Here is a 19,222-nt window from a genome sequence, read left to right as displayed (position 1 = left end):
TTCAACCAACAAATATTAACTGCCAACAAATATTTATTGAGCCCCATGCACTAGAGACGGTGGGTTCCGGGTGCTGGGGGTAGAGCAGTGAATAAAACAAAGTCCCCTGCCATCAGAGAGGTCACATTTACTGCTGTCTTCCCGAGATACAGCCCGATGCCCCAAGAGTCATGGGTTCTAGTGTGGACTCTATTAACATCTGTGTGGTCTTGGATCAAAATTCCTTCCTCTTTCGCTTTCTTCATTAGTCAAGTAGGGAGACCAACTTTCCGACCTATTTCTCATATAAATGCTGTTAGAAGACATTTGAAAAATAAATAGCTTTAAAAATAAAAAGGAAGCAAAAAACAAAAGCCAGTCCAGGATATCATCATCATTTATTATGTATCAAATTGTCTTCAACATAAGTTACAACCTGATTAAGTTTGATAGACATTTTTTTACCTCTTTAAAGACAAAAAAAACCTCTCTTTATGTACAATATCTTTTGTCTAGAGTCTAGCAAATATAGTACCTTTCATTGCAGGATTTCTGCTTAACATAATAAGCAAAAACAAACAACCAAAAAAATATAAACCAAAGCAAACCAAATCCCCAAATCGCTCAACTACAAATACCAATATTGAATAAAGCATTAAAAAGACAAACATGGAATAACTTTTTTGTTTAGAAATGCAGAATGAATACTAAGGTTAGTGGCAAAAAAAAAAAAAAAAGTCAAAAAACAAAAACAACACAACACCAACAAAAACAAAAACCAAAACCCAAAAACAAAAACAAAAACAACCCCAAAACACACAAAAAAACAAAACCCCAAGAAAATAACCAACAATCTTTAGGGGTGGACTTTCCTGCTCGGGGTGCAAGCTGACTCTAGACCATCTCTCGGCTTCTGCGGATCGCACAGCACAGGATCATACTGAAGATCATGCCAAATATCTAGAAGAGAGATGGAACATGAGGAACCGAGCGGCTCTGCTGAAGCGAGGGGGAGGGAGAGGAAAGACGTGAGTCACTCGGGCCAAGACAAACAAGAACAGCGACCACAGGGCCAGGCATGCTGAAGGGTGCCAAAGGAGGAGAGGTGGGGCTGGGTAATGGGAAGAGTCACCGACTGCTGGGATTCCGTGGGTCTGTGGCCACTTGCTCATGTCAACTGCACAAGCCACTTCCCCGAGGAAACTTCCAGAGTGTGACATATAAGCTCAGAGCTAAATTTAATGCTCAATGCCAGATATTCCAGTGATCCACACAGGCCTGTACTTTTCATCTATGTGTGTGTCTGTGTTTTATATTCCATTTAAAAAAGTACTGTTATGGTTTTTACTGAAAGTAGCCTCAAGCCTTTCTTAGGTGTAAAGAACCACTAAGAAAGGAAGCAGTTCTCACTTCTGGGATAGTCTTACTGGCGCAGAGGAGGGCTAAGTCCCCTACCTGGTTCTTATCACTCCCTCTTGGGGCAAGTGGGGGTGACCCTAGGGAACCTTGGTTGCCCTTAATGGTTTCCAGGGGCTGATTAGCGGGACAGCAGATTATCTGAAGCCTGGAATCTTCGTTCTGGCTGTCCACCTTTTCAGACTATGGTGTGTGTGTATGTGTGTGAGAACAATTCCCATCCATGTAACTTTTACTGAACTACTTTCTTGGGGAAAAGAAAAGCAGGTGCATAACAAAAACTTGTCCTGAAGATTATCCCAGGATAACTAACAGGTCTGGGTGACCTACGCCCTCGTTACTCTAAGTGTGGTCCGTGGACCAGCAGCACCGGCATCACCTTTCAGTTACCCCTGAACCTTAATGGTTAAGACAACACATTCTGGAGACACATGGAGCTCAAATCCTAGACGCTTCACTCATGAGCTCAGAGGCTTTGATCAGCTCAACCTCTCGTCTCTCCACTTCCTAGTCTGTAAAAGGAGAATACCCACAGCTCCCACCTCATAGCTATGGTGAGGATTACATTAGTTGTGCCTGGCCAGAGGGTGTGCTTAACAGATGTCAACCACTAAGACGATCATTCCCTCCCGGCGTCCTCAATACTCACCATCACCACGGCAATCCCGATGCCCACCGCGCCGATGATGTGGAATTTGTTGTGAAAGACCTCTTTTATGGCCTCAGGGCAGGGCTGAGGGGGGCAAACCAAGACTCAGGTCACATACAATTCCTGCTCCAGTGCGCCTTCTCCCTCCCACAGCACCTGTCTCATGCCAGGAGCACTGGGGGTCCCAGAGAAAGGGCTGGGGACAGGAGTGCCCAGGTGTCCTGGCTGGTGGACGGAAAGGAGAACCGAGGGATATGGAGTTGGGTCCCTCAAGTCCGGGTAAGAAATAAGGGAAGGAAGAAGGGTAAGCTCCTGCTTTGGGGTCTAGCTCAGATCAGGCCATCAGGTTACTTTCGATTATTCTGAAATCTGGACATTAGCTCCAGCTTCCAATTGTAAGCTGTTGATATATCTAAAAAGTGAAGAGTCCAGAATTCAGAGCACACCCGTCCTGCTGGCTTGAGGGCTGGGGGAGGCAGCACGTGAAGCAGCAGCAGGCAGCTCCAGGGGCCCAATCATTGCAGGTGGCTAGAACACTTTGTTATTTCCCTGGTCTGTTCCTTGCTCTGCTGCCCCTGAGGAAACAGAGGCCCCGGGGCCGGGGAGAAAAGAGATGGCCACTGCGGGGCCCTCTCACAGGTGCAAGAAGTAGTTCTGAAGCCCTCGCGTGCCTGTCCCCCCAGAACGAGACAGCAACAGTTCACTTCAGCCCTGGCGGGACCTGTCCAGAGCAGCCGTGCGGGGATGCGAGTTTACCTTCACGGTGATGGTTGACAGAACATCCTTCTGGGGGCAGATGTCGGAGATGAACTGTTCCACTCCGCCAGCCAGACCACAGCAGTTCAACTGCAGCGGGAAGGGCAGGGACGGGGTGGGAGAGAGACGAGTAACGCAGGTGACCGGCATATAGACGCGGGGTCTGGGGCGCCAAGCCCCCCGCCCCCTTGCCATGTGGGCACGTGTTCCGAAGGAGTGTTTGCGGAGGGGACGTACCGCGTAGTGGATGGCTTTCAGGGTTTCCCGCTGGGGCTCGTCCTTGGACTTCAGCTTGTTGTAGGTGTCCTTGTAGAACTCCTGGACTTCCTTAATCACCTGCGATGGGCAGACAAGAGACGGGCAGACAGGCTAGAGGAGACTGAAGCCACCAGACTCGTCCTGCTTCTCCCAGCGCCTCCGGGGCCCTTCTCGTCTCCTCCCACGTCCCTAGGAACCCACTCCGACCCGGTCCCTTCCACCCCACTTGGCTCCTTCCCTTCTACTTGTGAACAAAATGGAACTCTCCTCAGTCCGAGGAACAGTAATGACAATGACAACAACAAAATCCTACTCCTGACCAGACTTGTTCCTCAGGCTTCCATTTTTTTCTTCTTCACTGAGAGGCTGTGTGACTTCTGGCACATTACCAAACCTCTCTGTACCTCCGTTTCTGCGCGTATGTACGACGCAGATTATAGCACTCTGTGCCTCAGAGGTCATGGTGGGGATTTACATGAGTCCTTAGCACAGTGTCTGGTACAGAGTAAATCTGGAATCAGTATTAGCTATTATAATATGATGGACAATTATTCTCCTCTTGCACCTGGGTATTCCCTAGTTTAACAAAAGCCTGTCCCTCGAGGCACCCCCCCCCCCGCCGCCCCCAATCAATTAACTGACCAACACCCAGAATCTCTCCTTCAGCAGTTTCTACTAGCATCTCTTCCTATTTCTATGGTTACGGCATTTGTATCTGGAGAGTTAAACCTTTCTCTCTCACTAAACAGGGTTCGACCATCCAGTCTCCCTGCCGCTGAACACGCCAAGATAGCCCTTCCTAAAACACTGTTCTGACGTGGCCCATCCTGGCCCACAACTCTTCAGTGGCTCCCTATGGGAGGAAACCCACATTCAGCTGTCTTTAAAAGAAAGTACTTGGGGGGCACCTGGGTGGCTGAGTCATTTAAGTGTCTGCCTTTGGCTCAGGTCATGATCCAGGGACCTGGGATCGAGGCTCACGTTGGGTTCCCTGCTCAGTGGGGAGTCTGCTTCTCCCTCTCCCTCTGCTGCCCCCGCCCAACTGGTGCTTTCTCTTCTCTCTCCCGCTCTCTCTCAAATAAATAAATAAAATTAAAAAAAAAAAAGATAAAGGAAAAGTACTCAGTCTCCCACCAGCTTTCCTCCTGAAATCCTCTCTCTCTTCCAAGGCTTAGGTCGATGCCCACTTCTCCATGAAGCCAGAAGAGATTTCCCTCTGGCATGCTACCTTCTCCAACCCCATGGAACTTCTGGATATAAATGACTTCCATGACACTTTAATTAAATACATATCCTCCCACATGTAGGTGGCAGCTTCAAGTGGGGCCCACAGCGGGCACATCTCTGGACTCACATGGGGTCTGGCCAGCACTTGGCTCATGGCGGCACATATTCAGAGACTAGGTGAAGGAGCAGGGGGGTCCAGCTCACTCAAAGCCTTGTTCTCCTAAGCCATCTTTCCAGAGGAGATGGGTACAGGGCTGCCGAGGTGTGAGACACACATACACATACACGGACCCAGTGAATATGTCCTGAACGTCTATTATGTGTCAGCACCATCTGGGGAACTGGAAGCAGTGACTGGCATGACACCCACATCCCCTGCCCCGGGGGAGCTCACACTCTGATGGGCATGTGGGAATGTGGTGAAGTAAGAGGCATGTGTGATGGCTGAAAGCTGACCGAAGTGGCCAGCTGGGACACCCTTCCGCCCTCATCACTCCCACCCCCAAATTCCCAAACCTGTATCACTCCCAAGAGATCTTACAGGAGAAACCTACCTCATCTTTGTGGGAATATCCCCAGATGGCCGCAGCTATCTCAATGGCAAATATCACCAAGAGGAAGCCAAAGAACTAGAAGGCAAAGAAGGTAGGATGAGGAGAAATCCCAGCCAGCCAACGAGAGCAACCAAAGGGTATTCTGGAGAACAAGGAAGAACAACAAGTCTCTGGGGGTCGGGCATCTGGGGGCACAAATGAACAGCCTGGAAAGGATAGGGAAGAAGTTTATAGAACTGTGAGTGTTAAGCCAAGGCAAGGAGTGAAAGCCGTAGTTGGAAGAGATTCCTCAGGAGGAGAGAACGGGGCACAGCCGACTCCAGAATTGGTATTTCTAAGGCGTTAGTGAAGAGTCAGTGATAGAATACAATTGCTCACTCACAAAAACCACAGGGATTTGAGGAAATAAAGAAAGTGAATACACTTTGGAATTTGAAGAAAACTAACAAATTTTAAAATAAGAGAAAGTGAAGGTACCTGTGGATTCAGGGAAAAAAAGCAAACGTGGTCCTCGAAAAAGGGGAAAACAAAGTCCTGGCATTTAGTCGCCTAAGGGAAGTGATAAGACAGAGAGGCTCCAGAAAGGAAGAGGAGCAAGACATCATTGCAGGGGAGGAGGACAAGATGGCTGCCTGGCTCGGAGGCTGGGGCGGGGCCTGCAGTGGAGGAGCTGGGGAGAGCTCAAGCCCTTAGGGTACCCTCTTCACCCCATCCCACCCCATGTGTTCTAGGAGATCTTGGGGGTGGGAGCCTGGGGGTCAGAGTGGCCGCGGGGAGCGGAAGGGGTACTCACCAATCCCAGCATGCACTGGGACTCTTGCACGGCCCCACAGCAGCCCAGGAAACCCACCAGCATCATGAGGGCACCGGCTCCAATCAGAATATAAACTCCTGAGGGGAGAAGGGAGAGAACAGAGGGCAAGAATGGGGTCATTAGTGTGGAGGCCCAGATATGTCCTGCAATTTCTTTTTCCCCTCTACAAGAATCTGGGCTCTGCCCCATCCTTAAAAACAGCCTCCTCCATCTCTGCTCTTAAGTCTCCTTCTCACCAGTCTCTCGTCTAGGACCCCGCCCCATCAAGCCCTCACTCCCATCTTACCCTCCCCTTCCTGGAAGGTACACATGATCCCCTAACTGGGACAAAGAGATCCACAGAAATCCCCAGATTCGACTCAGGACACAAACCCATCCAGTCTGTCAGCTGTTTCCAGCAAGATGAATCCACTCATGCTAATTAAAATAGACCCTACAAACTGGGGCCGACTTCCTGAGACTCGGATGAGCCTTCTGCTGGCCTCTCCCGGACAGAAGAGTCTGTCAGCGCAAGCTTTCAGTAGGAAGGGGCTGTATGCATTCACAGAGCCATGCTCAGGGTGGGCCAGCTCTGCCTCATTCCCAGAAGGGCCGCCTCCCAGCCCTGCTCCCACGGGGCAGTGAGGCACACGCGCTTAGTAAGACCCAAGGGCATGTGTTGGGAAAGGTACGAGTACTTGCTCTATTGCACAGAACACAGGCCTGGTGTCAGAAGACCCTTGCTTTGATCCCGACTCAGCTACTAACTGCACTGTGATCTTGGGTAAGACACTTTCCCCCTCTGGGTCTCGGTGTCTTTATCAGTAGAGAGCCTGGTGGCTAGGAAATTTCAAAATATCCCTTTGAGCACACTAAAGAGGTCTTACAGTTGCAATTCATTTGTTCTAGGTGAAGGGTGAAAGGACCCTCCTTCAAAGGGAGGGTGAGGCCGTGGTTTCGAAGTCCTCAATCTGAGTGACTGGTGGGGAGGTGGCAGTGAGAAGGGCAGTGCCTTTTGTCTGGGCCCCACAGTGGGAAGCAATGCAGTGGAGCCTGGCCCTGGTCACTCCGTCACCCCCCAGGGAATGCCCAGAGGGGCCCGTCTTGCAGTTACACTCTGGAGAAGCCACAGCTGGCCTGCTCCCCAGCGCACAGGCCCCGTGGGGAAACTGGCAGAGAGGTCCCGTGCCTTCCTGTCTTGTAGGCGTGTTTTGTTCAACCTGGGGAGGGGCTTCTGTCAGTGGCGAGAGCATGTCTGGGTTTGAGAGCCAGCTCCACGACCCTGGGAAAGCCACTGCATAGCTCCCTGCCACAGGTGGTAACGATGCCTACCTCACGGCTCACTGTGCAGATGAAGGGACAGGAGCAAAAGTGCATGAGAAAGGCTAGCTGCTATAATTCTGAATAATACGAGGGAGGGATGACAGTGATGCATTTTTACACACTTGATCCCTCCTTACTCACTGGGGCTCGAGAGACTTCCCGAAGTGCTGGCTGAAACTGAGAGCGTCTGTGATGTTTCCACACAATGCACAACAGGATAGTGCAGTGAGAACCTTGGCAGGTGTTACAGTGACTTCACTGTCCCGCATCTGCACCCCTAGTCCAGAGCCGAGGCTTTGCAGGCAACGAACCATGCAGCCTGCCTGCAGCTGAGGCTCCCGGGCCGCCCTGAGCGAAGCGCACACAAGGGAGCGTTTGTGTCCAGCCCCTTTCCCCCCACATCTGTCGTGATGTCAAGTCACGTGGGTTTACTGGCAAACCCCTATGTCGTATGAATATGGGTATTGTTCCTGTGCATGCCCGGCCCAGACTGGGCATGGGGACAAATGTAGCTTGTCCTCCAGTCAGGTCCTATCCTTCTGGGCCGTCCGATAGCGTGGGGCGGTGGGCCGGACTCGGACAGGCGGCTCAGCCCCACGCACTGCATGGGTGCGGCGGGAGGGGCGACCTCCCTCGGTTCCAGGCTCTGCCATGGGGACACCAGCGAGCCGCAGCAGTCAAATGGCCCCGGTTTCTCCCCATCTCATGGGGGCAAGACCACGAAGGATGAGGTCACTCCTTTGAGCTCCACAGCAGGGGCTGAATACATAGGGGGTGTTAAGAGATCAAAAGGATTTGCAAGCACATGGAATAGAGTGGAGTGGGAAAGAATAGACAGACATGTTTCCTCTGAGTCCAGACCCCGGTTCGTAAACCAGGACAGCCCTGGCAGAAGTCAGGGGAGTTGGGTCAGCAGCAGTGGTGAGGAAAAAGCATTCCCCCATGCAGAGGGAGAGAGAGAGCGCGAGAGAGCGCCCGTGCAATGGAGTCTCCTCCTAATGGGCTTCTTGTTTATGGTGAATATTCATTCTTGGGCTCAGCAGATGAAGACTGCAGGACAAAGGCTGCTGGTGCTCAATCTTGCTTGGATCGCTGCAGACATGCGGTGTCTTGGCTTCACCCTCTCCGGCTGGGGAGGAAGGTACGCAATTCCCTGGAAGCTGTTTACAGGCATTTGAGCAGTGGCCAAGAAGCTAGAGGGCGGCTCCTCTGCAAACGCCCCCCCCCNNNATAGCAGGGCCCTGCAGGGCTTCCCTCGGACAGGCTCCTCCTAGCTGACATCCTGAGGTTGTGAGCAAAGGCTGGCAATGATCAATGACAAAGCGATCCCCTTTACAAAACAAGTGAATGTTAGCTTTCTGTCTGACTCATGGAAAAAGTTATTCGTCACGGAGCCTTCTCCAGGATTTCTGTATTAATTTGCTTAAGGGCTGTTTATTCTCTTTTCAGGCTGACATTATAGGCCTGGTCAGAGGAAAAGGCCTTTGGTAGAGTGGGAGCGTATGCCAGGGTGTCCTTTATCCACAACACCGAGCATTCTTTTCACCTGCGTGTCAGGGCTCTGGGCTTCAGCTCCAGGGGGACGCATCAGCCTCCTGCTACCACCCAGCCCCAGCTTGCCCCTTACAACAGATCAGTGCCTCCGAATACTCCATCAGGGGTTCAAAGGAACCCTATGCTGCTCCCCAAGGGCTCTCTCTTGGTCCTGCTCTCTCTCGCTGATGGCTGTTCACATTAATAAGCACCACGGTGGACTCCGTTCGCCAAGCGCACTCCGTCTCTGTCTCGCAGAGGTGTGGTTATGTGCGCTCTGCCAGTTTGAGGCTGGGAGAACGGGGCGCAGAGCAACAAAACAAATGGCCCAGGGCCGCAAGCTCACTGAGGGCAAAAGCCGGAATCCCAGAAACTATCAGGCACTTTGTCATAAAAAGAGGAATGGTCCCAGGGAAGGGTGGACATCCACGGCCTCTGGCTGGAGCCCCCAGAGGCCCTCACTCAGTGGCTATAGTTCTGGAAGGACACCAAGGAGTTAGGAAGGGCTGCTGGCCTGGGACCAAGAAAATGAAGTTCCCCAACATGTTTGCGGCCTGGGATTACGGATACTGCTGACAGGCTGAATCTCCCAGGGCCTGAATTGGAGAGAAGGCCCATATAAGGCTGTCAGCTGCTCTGGATTCACTACTGACTGTTGTGAATGTTGGAAAGTTTCTTTTTTCACTTGCTTCTCTGCCTGGTTACGCATTCTTTCTCTATTTTAAAAGCCGTTGCCCCCCCGCCCCCCCCCCCCGGGAGAAAATCCACCCCTGGGTGCTTCAGGTTTTCTGAAGGGTCAGTTGCATGGTCAGGCTGGCTGGTGGGCTGCCTGGCAGAAGGGGAGGGCCCCCTGTGCAAGGTATGGTCACCCCACGATGCCCGGAATATTGGCAGGGGTGAAGCTGGCACTCTGCCGAAGAGGGGGCATGGGTCAACACAAAGGCTGGTGCCACAGCTCAAGGGGGAAGGGGATCCAGAGAATGAAGCCTCCTTGGCCCTTTGCCCATAAACGACAATGACTCAGTTTCCCAATGCACTCAGTGAAGTGCAAGGCCCAGCCAGACCCAAGTGGTCACTTGTCTGATGGATGCTCCAGTGTCACTTGCATTGCCCTCCTTCGCTTGGGCTTCTGCAAAGTTTTTGTATTCCTCTGTTGGAGCTGAGGGAGCATCCAACTAGGGATCCCTGTGTTTCTCTTTGGGACTGTGCCTCTGGTCACTCCGGGTAGGACCACTGGCCATCCTGCATCCTGTGATTCCCAGAGGCAGGCTGTGCTCCTCCCACCATGTGCTCGTCACTCTCCTGCCACCCCGCGTGACTTCCCCATCTGTCGTCTGCTGGCCAGGGCTACCAGCGCTGGGGACTTCCCTCTCCCAGCTACAATTTGGGTGAGGTCAAAGGCCAAAGGAGCTTCTGCTCTGCCCATCCCCCCCAGTGGGGAACATCCAGTTGGTAGAGATACTTTCTCTTCCTACATGGGGAGTCCTCCCCACAATCTAGCATGGATAGTCCGAGAAGCAGCTTTTGTAGGCCTGGGTTTAAATTCTAGCCCTGTCTCTTGACGGGTACCAGCTTGGGCAAGCTCTTTAACCTCTAGGCCTTGGTTCCTTCGTTGATAAGATGGAATCATTCCATGTACCCTAAAGAGTTACGAGGATTAAATCACGTAACAACATGTGTGAGACAGTGAGCAACACATGACGAAGGGGCTGTCTCCCTCCCGATTCCTCCACTCACCAATGAGAGCCTTGCCTCCTACATCTAAAAACACAGGGAATTAGCCAGAGTCCTAGAAAACAAAAGACTGAAGCCAGCCAGGCACTCGGCAGAAGACAATAGCAGCCCGAGCAGAAGGCCAGGCTCTCCTCAGGACATTGGCCCTAATGGCTGCCACCAGCTTCCATATTTCTGTGCAGATCTGCTCTCCTCTCTCCCCCAGGGGCTCCCAGCTCCCTGGTGTGACAAGGCAGGCAAGAGGGCGCCAGGTCCCCCTCAGCACAGCACCCCTGTGCTGCTTCCTCTTCACAGGGCAGCATTCCAGGCCCCCTTCCCCCCCCGCTGCCCTGCAAAAATGCTGTTGCTAAAACAAGTCAGGGCAGTCTGGAGACCTACTCCCTAAAAACTCCGTGTGTGCGTGTGTGTGTGTGTGTGTGTGTGTGTGTGTGTGAGAGAGAGAGAGAGAGAGAGTGCACATGCGCACGCATGTATTTTTTTCAAAAAACACACTTATGCTTTTCTTTCCCTCATTTTCTTTCCAGAAATAGGGAGACACACCCTAAAAAAATCCCCAAAACAATAGCAACAGGCAATACAAGCAGAGAAACTTCCACAGGGCCAGGCGCTTGCAGCTAAGTGGCCCATGCAGGCGTGGCTCATGTGGCGTCTGGGAGGCAGGAAGGGGGTCCGCGTGCCCACCCGCCACCTCGTCCTTCCAGAAGGCCTGGGCGATAACTCTCTTCAAGCTGTGTTCTCCATCTTTTTTTTTTTTTTTTTTAAAATAACTTCTTTGGTGGGTGGGAAGGAAATGACCAAACTTACACTTTGAGCCTGATGACATGGCAGCATCGTCCTAAAAATAGGGGGCTGCTCTTGTTTCTCGTAAATGAAGTGTTTCCTATCCCCAAAACAAAGAGCTACGGGATTTCGGATTTTGTGAGCTGACTAGAAACTGGGGAACTGCATTTGACAAGCCTCAGTGGTGGGTGGAAGGGACAGAATAATGCTAGAAAAGACAAAAAGATGCCCAGGAGCCATGTGTAAGTTGCTAAGTCTATTTGTGTTTAAATTGCAAACCTTTGCCCTAAAGCAAAAGCACTTCAGAAAACAAACAAACCAAATACCCAAGGCCTTTACCAGCACCCGGGGTCTGCTGGGCTGGCATCTCTGCTCGTCTCTTCTTCATTTGGACTACATGAACAGGAGGCAGGTGTTTTGAGGTCTCAGGGCCCTATCTGCACAGTGGGGAGGACCCACCTCTCCTACTCCTGGTACTCTGGATCCCCAGGACAAAGTTTTTTGAATTAAGGAACTGAGCACGAAGACACAGCATTAGGAGAGGGTCAGGGACAAGCACAGAGGTTCTTAAACCCTCAAGAGTGGGAGCAACTTCGGAGGAGCCAACTTCCTATTGGGGGGATGGTCAGGATGCCATACTTAGTCGGCATGGTAAAAGAAACCACATCAGTCAAATGCAAATTCGTGGGTTGGACTACACAAAGCATGGCTTGAAAGGGCCAGGCCAGGCCGATGGGACCAGAGCAAAAGTCTTTCCCAAGGCCAATCCCTGGGTCAACACAGAATCCCCACAGTTAGAGGAGGTACTCAGTCTCCCCCGCCCCACTCACCTGTGTAGAAGCTGGAAGGCTGACTATCTTGCTCAAAGATGCTCTTGGTCTGAGAGTCGAACCGGAGCCATAGTCCGACGGCAAGGACTGCAATCCCAGCAAGCTGCAAGATATCCCGGATGTGGGCGTTAGTCCTGGCTGCCAGGGGAGCACAGTGCCATGACACCAGAGGGGAGACTTGCAAAGAGCTCTGGGACCACCCTGTGTCTCTGCCTCTCACTGTGCACCTGCTAGGAACAGTAGCCGGTGTGGGGACCAATCCGTTTGCTGAAAATATCAGCCGGCTGGGAACAATTACCTACCGGCAGTCCAGCGACAGAATGGATGCTTTACGGACTCTGGAATACTACACAGCAGTGACAATGGACGTCGTAGCTACGGGCAACACTATGAGTACATCTCAGGATGCCAAACAAAAGCAGCAAGCGACACAAAAGCGCATACAGTGTGATCCCTTATGGTTAAAAATTGCTCTACTGTTTAGGGTACATGTAAATGACAAAGGAAAAGAAAAGAAAGCGATTATCCTAAAGTCAAGTGTGGGGTGCCCTGTAGGGGGAGGGAGGGAACAGCACTTGGGAAGGCAGGGTCTAGGGCACTGGCAACAGTCTAGCTTTGGACTTGGGTGGTGGTGCCATGCACATTCACGTCGTAATTATGCTTTAAACCGTTCGTGTTTCCTGCACTACTCTGTATATGTACCATACGATAAAAAAAGACAACAGTTGCCTAGCGGGCACAGTCAAGCACGCATGAGGGCAGCTGTGATTCCTCCTGAGATCACACGGCTCAGTAAGCGACAGAGCAGTTTCCCCTGAGCAGCCCACATTTGTCCTTTTCTTTCCACGCTGGCAAACCTTACAGGCTGACCTGCCCTGTTCCATGTTTTAGACACACGCTTCCTTATGAGTGATCCTTATAAACATTAGATAAGACATATCTGAGTCACCTCCCGATCTTCCGAAAATCCCATTTCATAGGTGGGCAAGTTGAGATACTGGACCCTAAAGGGCAGGCTTTCTCACTAAGGAATACAACCAAGGTGCCAAATCCTGGCCCGGCACTGTTGAACCAGAGGCCTGTGCAGGCGGCCCCCCTCCAAGTGGTCCTCAACCCCAGTGCTGAGCTGAGCTCTCCGTCTCTCATTCAGCCCGGGCTTGCTCGAGAGTGACCCCCAGGCTGCAGTGCAGGGTGCACGGCACCAGTGAGTGGCTCCAGGCCCACCCTCCTCGACAGAGGCACCCTGTGTCAGAGCCCTGCTCCTAAGGGAGCTGGGTTGTCTGCCCTGGGAGCTGGGATTGCCGTGCTGCGGCCAGGCCCCTCTCTAATTGTTTGCTTCTCTCCTTTTCCTGGGGAGACAGTGGTTGCAGATGTTTCGGGTGGAGGCAGCGACAGCGGACGTGATGACCCAGGGCCTCCACCTGCAGTAGGGTCAAACCCTTGCCCACGCCTCCAGCACTGTGTTCCCACAGCGAGGCTCTGCAATTCCTGGCTCAGAGTTCTATTGCCTCAGTTTTCCCATCTGTAGAAAGGGAATGGTGACATGTGGCCCTTCCCTGCCATTTAAGTATGGCTAAAATAAAGGAGATGATATTAGAAGTCCTTCCGAAAGAGGTACCACCAAGTGGGCTTTGTGAGAATAACTTGATCAGCACTCGGTCACCAGGGTTGCACTCCTCCCTGTGGAGGACAGTCATTCAGCATCTCCCCAGACCTCTTAGCTCTCATCTGATGGAAGGCAACACCAAACATTGGTAAGAAGTACAGAACACCAGGTGCCCCGTAGCTACACAATGCAGAGAAGAACTCATGGATGCTAGGCTTTCCTTCTTACTCACAAAAGACTTGCAGGTGAGTGAGGGTCTCCTGGCCTAATCCAAAGACAGCAGACACAGCTCTGGGCGGGGGTGGGGATGGGGGAAGAAGTAGGAGTCTCTCCCCTGTTTCTAGCCTGGGTACCCCGGTTTAGACTGGTTGGGGCAGGGACACGGTGGGGCCCCGCTGGGACATCCCCATGCACTGAGTCCAGGACAAGCACACACTAAGTGGGGTCCTGACTGTGATGGTCAGGCCCTGGCCTCACTCTCCTGGGGTCCTGGAGAGTGAAAAGAAAGAAGGCAATACTTTCTCATCTCCGCCCAACATATGGAGGCCCAGTGAGAGCCCTGGACAGTGGGAGACTGAGGCTGCTGGCCTCCCTGTGGACATGACCGTGGTAACCTGAGAACTCTGTAGGCAGGGGCTTCCTGTGCACTAGAGGGAGGTCTCAGTTTCGGTCAGCGCTTGGCCACAAACCTTGTCCTCAGTTCTCCCTCTTGCCCTCATCTTGCTGGGGCTATTGCTGACAATTCCTGGGACCGAAGAGAGGCCCGTGTCCTTTACTGTCCTTTCTGCTCTATGCTTTCTCAATTACGTGCAATTATTTCTCCATTATGCTCAATTATTTCTCTTTGGGAATGATTCCATGGACAGCAACAGGGTACCCAAAAAACACCTGCAACAGTCAGGCCTCTTCCATTTTATCATTTCAAGGAGCCTGAACCAAATCTGTAGAAGTCCGGTCATTTCTCTGGTCTACACACACCGGTGGCAAGAGGGACATCATACTGGAGAACTGGAACCAGGAGAAGAAAGACTTTGGGTCTCACCCCGGCCAAGGACACAGCCAGAGAGAGTCGGGAGTCCCACACATTTGGAGCCCACCCAAAAACTAGCATCATGCTGCTTGGTTATCAAAGCCACAGCGCTTCACTAAAATGAGGACGAAAAAGCAGCTGGCTCTGAAGAAATGGAAAAAGCAGGAATTGATCTCACTTTCTTATACCTATAAACTCACCAAAAGAGAGGAAGAGGAGGAAGGTTCAAGAAAACCAGGTGGAAGGGAGGGTCAGCGGCAGGACTGGGAGCCCACGGTTCACAGAAATCAGAGGAGTGAGTCTTAGGGTCTTTTTGGATTGAATTACTGAGTTAACTGGCCTGAGGGGAAGATATGTAAGCCATTAGCTGCCCTATTTTATGGAATGCTACTGGAGAAATTACTTCAGTTGGCTGGGTCATGATGGATGGCTTGGGGTCACAGGGCCACACATAATTGGCATCACCTAATAATGGCTCCGGTTGTGCAGGTGGCACTATCTACCGGGGTCTGGAGTACTTTCTAGAAGAATTCACTTTTTGGTGTGGTGCTGGAGGGTGCCCCAGCCCCCCACCTGGCTCTCACCCCTAGCTACTTGGAATACTAGGAGAAAACAAATGGCAAGAACCAGAGAGAGCTTTAACTTTGAAAAAAGGGCATGGAATGAATTATGAAGGGACTCCTTAAAATAAGAAAATGGGTGTGGGAAACCAAGAAGTTGCTGGTTTCCGTCAGGGTAAATAAGCTGACCTGTGGCAGGAACGCTGGCCACACCTTTACCACGGCTGCCATCTTGCTTTCGCAACAATGCAGGATCTGAGCAGGTTGGATTTAGACGCACAGTGAGCCAATTCCTGCTCACAGGGCCCCCCTGAAAAGGACAGCAATCAGTCCACGATCACCAACTGTGTAGTGGGGATGGAAGTGAAAAGTCCACAGCCTTGACTCCCAGCCCGAGGCACTGCCAGGTCTACCTGGTTACCTCGTTCCCAAAGGAAGCCAAAGCGAAACATTTGGTTTTGCCGAGAAAAGCTTCTTTGCCTTCAGGCCCCAAAATGGTCCCGTCTATCTGACAGTGCACAAACAAAAAGGAGAGCTTTTCCCCATTGTTTTGTTGGAAATGCTTGAATTCTTCATGCATGTTCATTTTTTTTTTTTAGAAGACAGCCAGGAGAAAAACCTAAATTGAGGACATTCTACAAAATACTTGGCCAGCGCTTCTCAGAAGTACTACGGTCATCTCCGAGAAACCAAGGAAGACCGAAAGTGTCACAGATCAGAGATGAAGAAGACATAACTGTCATGTGGTATCGTGGATGGGATACTGGCACAGAGAGAGGGTCTTACTGGTGAAACAAGTGAGATCTGAAGGAGCGTGGTTTAGTCAATAGTAATGTACCAGTTGGTTTTTCCTTAGTTGTGACACATGCAATGTGGTAACAGAGGTGTTAACCATAGGGAAACTGATGCGGGTGTAGGGGGCTCTCTATACTCTTTTTGTAACCTTTCTGCAGATCTGAAACAGTTCTAAAGCTAAGCTGGGTTTTTTCTTTCAAAGCTTCTAGGTCTCTCTATCCTAAAATTCCAAACAGAAGCAAACCCTCTCTTCCTCCAGGGTCACTGCTCCCTTCTGGTTGCTCGGTGCTCTGACACCTAGGCTGGTGGCTTATCTGCCCCCAGGACCCCAGAAAGTAGTCACTGTATATAACACACCCAGCCTGCCTCCCGCCCTCCATGTGGGACAGTAGCCATTTCTCTGAAAGGCTCACGTGGCTTAGGTCAGTCGCTCAGTTTTAAGTTTTTTGGTTTTTAAAAAAAAAATAATTTTTTTAAAGATTACATTTATTTATTTGTCAGAGAGAGAGAAAGCACAAGCAGGGGGATCGGCAGGCAGAGGGAGAAAGAGAAGCAGACCCCTGGTTAAGCAGGGAGCCCAATGCGGGGCTTGATCCCATCACGCTGGGATCATGACCTGAGCTGAGGGCAGACACTTAACCAACTGAGCTACCCAGGCATCCCTCAGTTTTAAGTCTTAAGGTGTTATCTGTGGTTCACGTTTTCTGATCTCTCAGAAGCATGACACCACTGAACCCTGAGCCCACCTTAGATGCCCCTTAGATGGAATCACTCAGGTTCCCAAATAAGTCTCCTGCGTTCTCGCCTCTGCTCATGCCAGTCCTTCCTCCTCGAAGGCCGTCCTGGCCACCTAGGCCTGCTGCTTCCCCACCAAGAAGTCCTCAGTCTCCTCCCAAGGAAACGCAAGCCTGTGAGCTTCGTGCGTGTTCTCTCCAGAGCCCTCGCACATGCCCTTCTTCTCGTGGGTGTGCTGGGCTCGGGTGTCGCTGGAGCACGAGCTCCTTCAGGGCAGGGCTGTTTCTCAGGCCTTCTAGTCCCCTGTCCCATCCACACCTTGAACACACAGTGAATAAATTATCAATCAATCAATCAACAAATAATTATCCCGTACAGGAGAGGATTACTTCAAAGACCCACGAGGGCATGTGACGAATATCACAGTGAGATTCAGGGACGAATCCGTATAAAGTCTTTTGAAAATGAGACTCTGTGGAAAGCCCATGAGTCACTGTCCTCACCCCACAAAGAAGTCCAGTTCAACAGTCTGATCTTCGATGAGCGCACAGGTAACCCCGTCACCTGGGGCTTATGCCGGTTCTGGGGGACACGAGAACCAGAGCGCGCCAGCTCAGGCCCTCCGCCACCACTGAACGCACACCTCGCCAAAGCCACCCTTGTGGAGATGATCAGTCCAGTGAGTCACCCCACCAGCCTGGCTGGAGGGCCAGGCCCAGAGACCTCACGCTAAAACACACCTGGAGTTAGAGGAACTGTCTTTAATTCCGAAGGCGGACTGGAAACAAATCAGAGTCTAATGCCACTGAGGGGCACCTGGTTGCTCCGGACCCTATGCCAAGTTTGCAGAACTGGTTCTAGTTAGAAGCGGAGGAGGTATTTACAGACAGGCAGCCCCACTGGCGGAAACACTTGAAGAAAGCCCGCAGAAAGATGTGACAAGAAGGAAAAGAGCAGCCGTGTGTGTGTGTGCGTGCGTGGTGTGTGTGTGTGTACGCACACGCGCAGCACTACAGCCCACCCTCTCAGGTGGAAAGAACCCTGTTTGCCTTGGATGAATCCCACTTCAAAGAAAAATCTCATGGTAAACAAAACGGAGGTCTTGGCTAGGCCCCCCTTTCCTCCGGGTCCCCTCTTTTCTTCTGACTGGTCATACATTTTTTTTTAAAGGACAAAATACTCATTATGATGTCTCTCTCTAACTGCCGTAGAAAGCCCAGAAGGGGGAGGGAGAGTGGCTCCTCCTCCACACGCGGTTTCTCCGAGGCTGGCCTCAGACTTTAGGTAGTCACAGCCCCACTTTGGTGGCGTTGGAGGCAGGCAGCAGTAAGGGGCTAGGGGTAGGGGAAATAGGGGTACTTGCTTTCCTGCTTTCCCCAGAGGGAATGCCATACGGGTGTCCATAGAGTCCCCCACCCCGCCAGGGGAGCCTCTGGCATACTTCTGCTGAGAAGCCCTAGATTCGTGGCCAGCCGTGGACTCTGGGTCTCACTCTGCTCTGCCACCTGGGTGCTGTTTGACACTAAGCACTTTCCTTGGCTTCTCCACACCTCAGAGTTCTCATATGTGAAAAAAAGGTCGCATGGTGCCTGTCTTGCCTTTAACCTAGCTTGAAGGGGAGGATTCAATGAGGAGATGCATAGACGACCCTCTGAAGGCCACGACGTGGCACAGCCGGCCGGATTCTGTAGCGAAAATAACGCCAGTAAAAAGAACAATAAACCTCGAGAGAGACACAAGACACATTCACGGCACCTGGTGGCCATGGCTGTCAGCTGTGTCCCTCTATGATCTGATGCTGCGGCCGGGCAGGAGGGAGTGGGGCGATTTAGGACACTGAGGTTCTGGTTTCTGTGGGTCTGTGCGAGTGCCCTGCGGTGGAGGGACGACGGATAAATATACCTTCCCCACACCAGCACACACCTCCCAGGAGCTCTGCGAGGATGAGACAGGAATGGTAATTCGAACTACCATTCGAATGGGAAGGAGGTATTCACGGAGCAGGAAAGAAAGGAAGGGGATTTTACTTACTTGCCTCCTTCAGAAAGATATGTGCCAGCCCGGGTTATTATTATTTTTTTTTTGAAGGTACCCAGCCTGGGAGACCTGTAGGCATAGTTGCCCATGGCACCCGGGAAATCAGTAACAGACCGAATACCAAGGATGTGAGTTTCCCCTACCAGCCTTTTCTGGGCCCCAAAATACCAGTCACGCTTTAAGAAAGCCTCAGAAGTGGAGATAAGGGCCTCTATGTTCACACAGGCTTCAACATTTAAAAACAAGTCAGGCCACCCAGACCTGTGGGCTCGGGCCTCACCCATCTCCATGGCAACCCCGGCTCACCGCTGACTGCCAAGCCTCGGATGGGCTGATTCACTCGTCAGGAGGCCGGGCCGGGCATGGCGACAAGCACAAACAGGAACCCAGTCCCTACCACCTCTTCGGAACCTCTGCTGGCACACTCCTCTCCCACCTCTGGACGAAGCTGAAGCTGTCATCTTCGGAAGGGCACAGGCACCCAGGGGGCCGAGGCTGGAGTCTTCTGGGACCCAGTCCCACCGCGCAGAGAAACACCACCAAAAACCCAACTCCGACTGAGCAGGAAAAAAATGCCGTTGACTTGCTTTCACTAAGGATCACAAGCAAAATGTGACTTCCCGGCAG

At 51.8% G+C, this 19,222-nt stretch overlaps 1 protein-coding gene across 1 annotated transcript in view; it reads right to left on the bottom strand.

Moving 5' to 3' along the window:
* Nucleotides 1–358: 358 nt before the first annotated feature.
* The window catches only part of CD9 (CD9 molecule), a 31,895-nt gene continuing 13,031 nt past the window's right edge, over nt 359–19,222 (bottom strand). Inside the window, exons 2-8 of the mRNA XM_040642062.1 lie at nt 11,833–11,935; nt 5,633–5,730; nt 4,840–4,914; nt 3,038–3,136; nt 2,801–2,890; nt 2,045–2,128; nt 359–939 (exon numbers count right to left, since the gene is read on the bottom strand). Of these exons, the coding sequence (XP_040497996.1) occupies nt 874–939; nt 2,045–2,128; nt 2,801–2,890; nt 3,038–3,136; nt 4,840–4,914; nt 5,633–5,730; nt 11,833–11,935 (615 nt within the window). The 3' untranslated portion in view covers nt 359–873. The remainder of the gene's footprint in view (nt 940–2,044; nt 2,129–2,800; nt 2,891–3,037; nt 3,137–4,839; nt 4,915–5,632; nt 5,731–11,832; nt 11,936–19,222) is intronic.

The sequence above is a fragment of the Ursus maritimus genome, unplaced genomic scaffold, assembly GCF_017311325.1.
Source record: "Ursus maritimus isolate PB19 unplaced genomic scaffold, ASM1731132v1 scaffold_26, whole genome shotgun sequence".
Taxonomy (NCBI): domain Eukaryota; kingdom Metazoa; phylum Chordata; class Mammalia; order Carnivora; family Ursidae; genus Ursus; species Ursus maritimus.
This window is presented reverse-complemented; position numbering and strand designations above follow the sequence as displayed.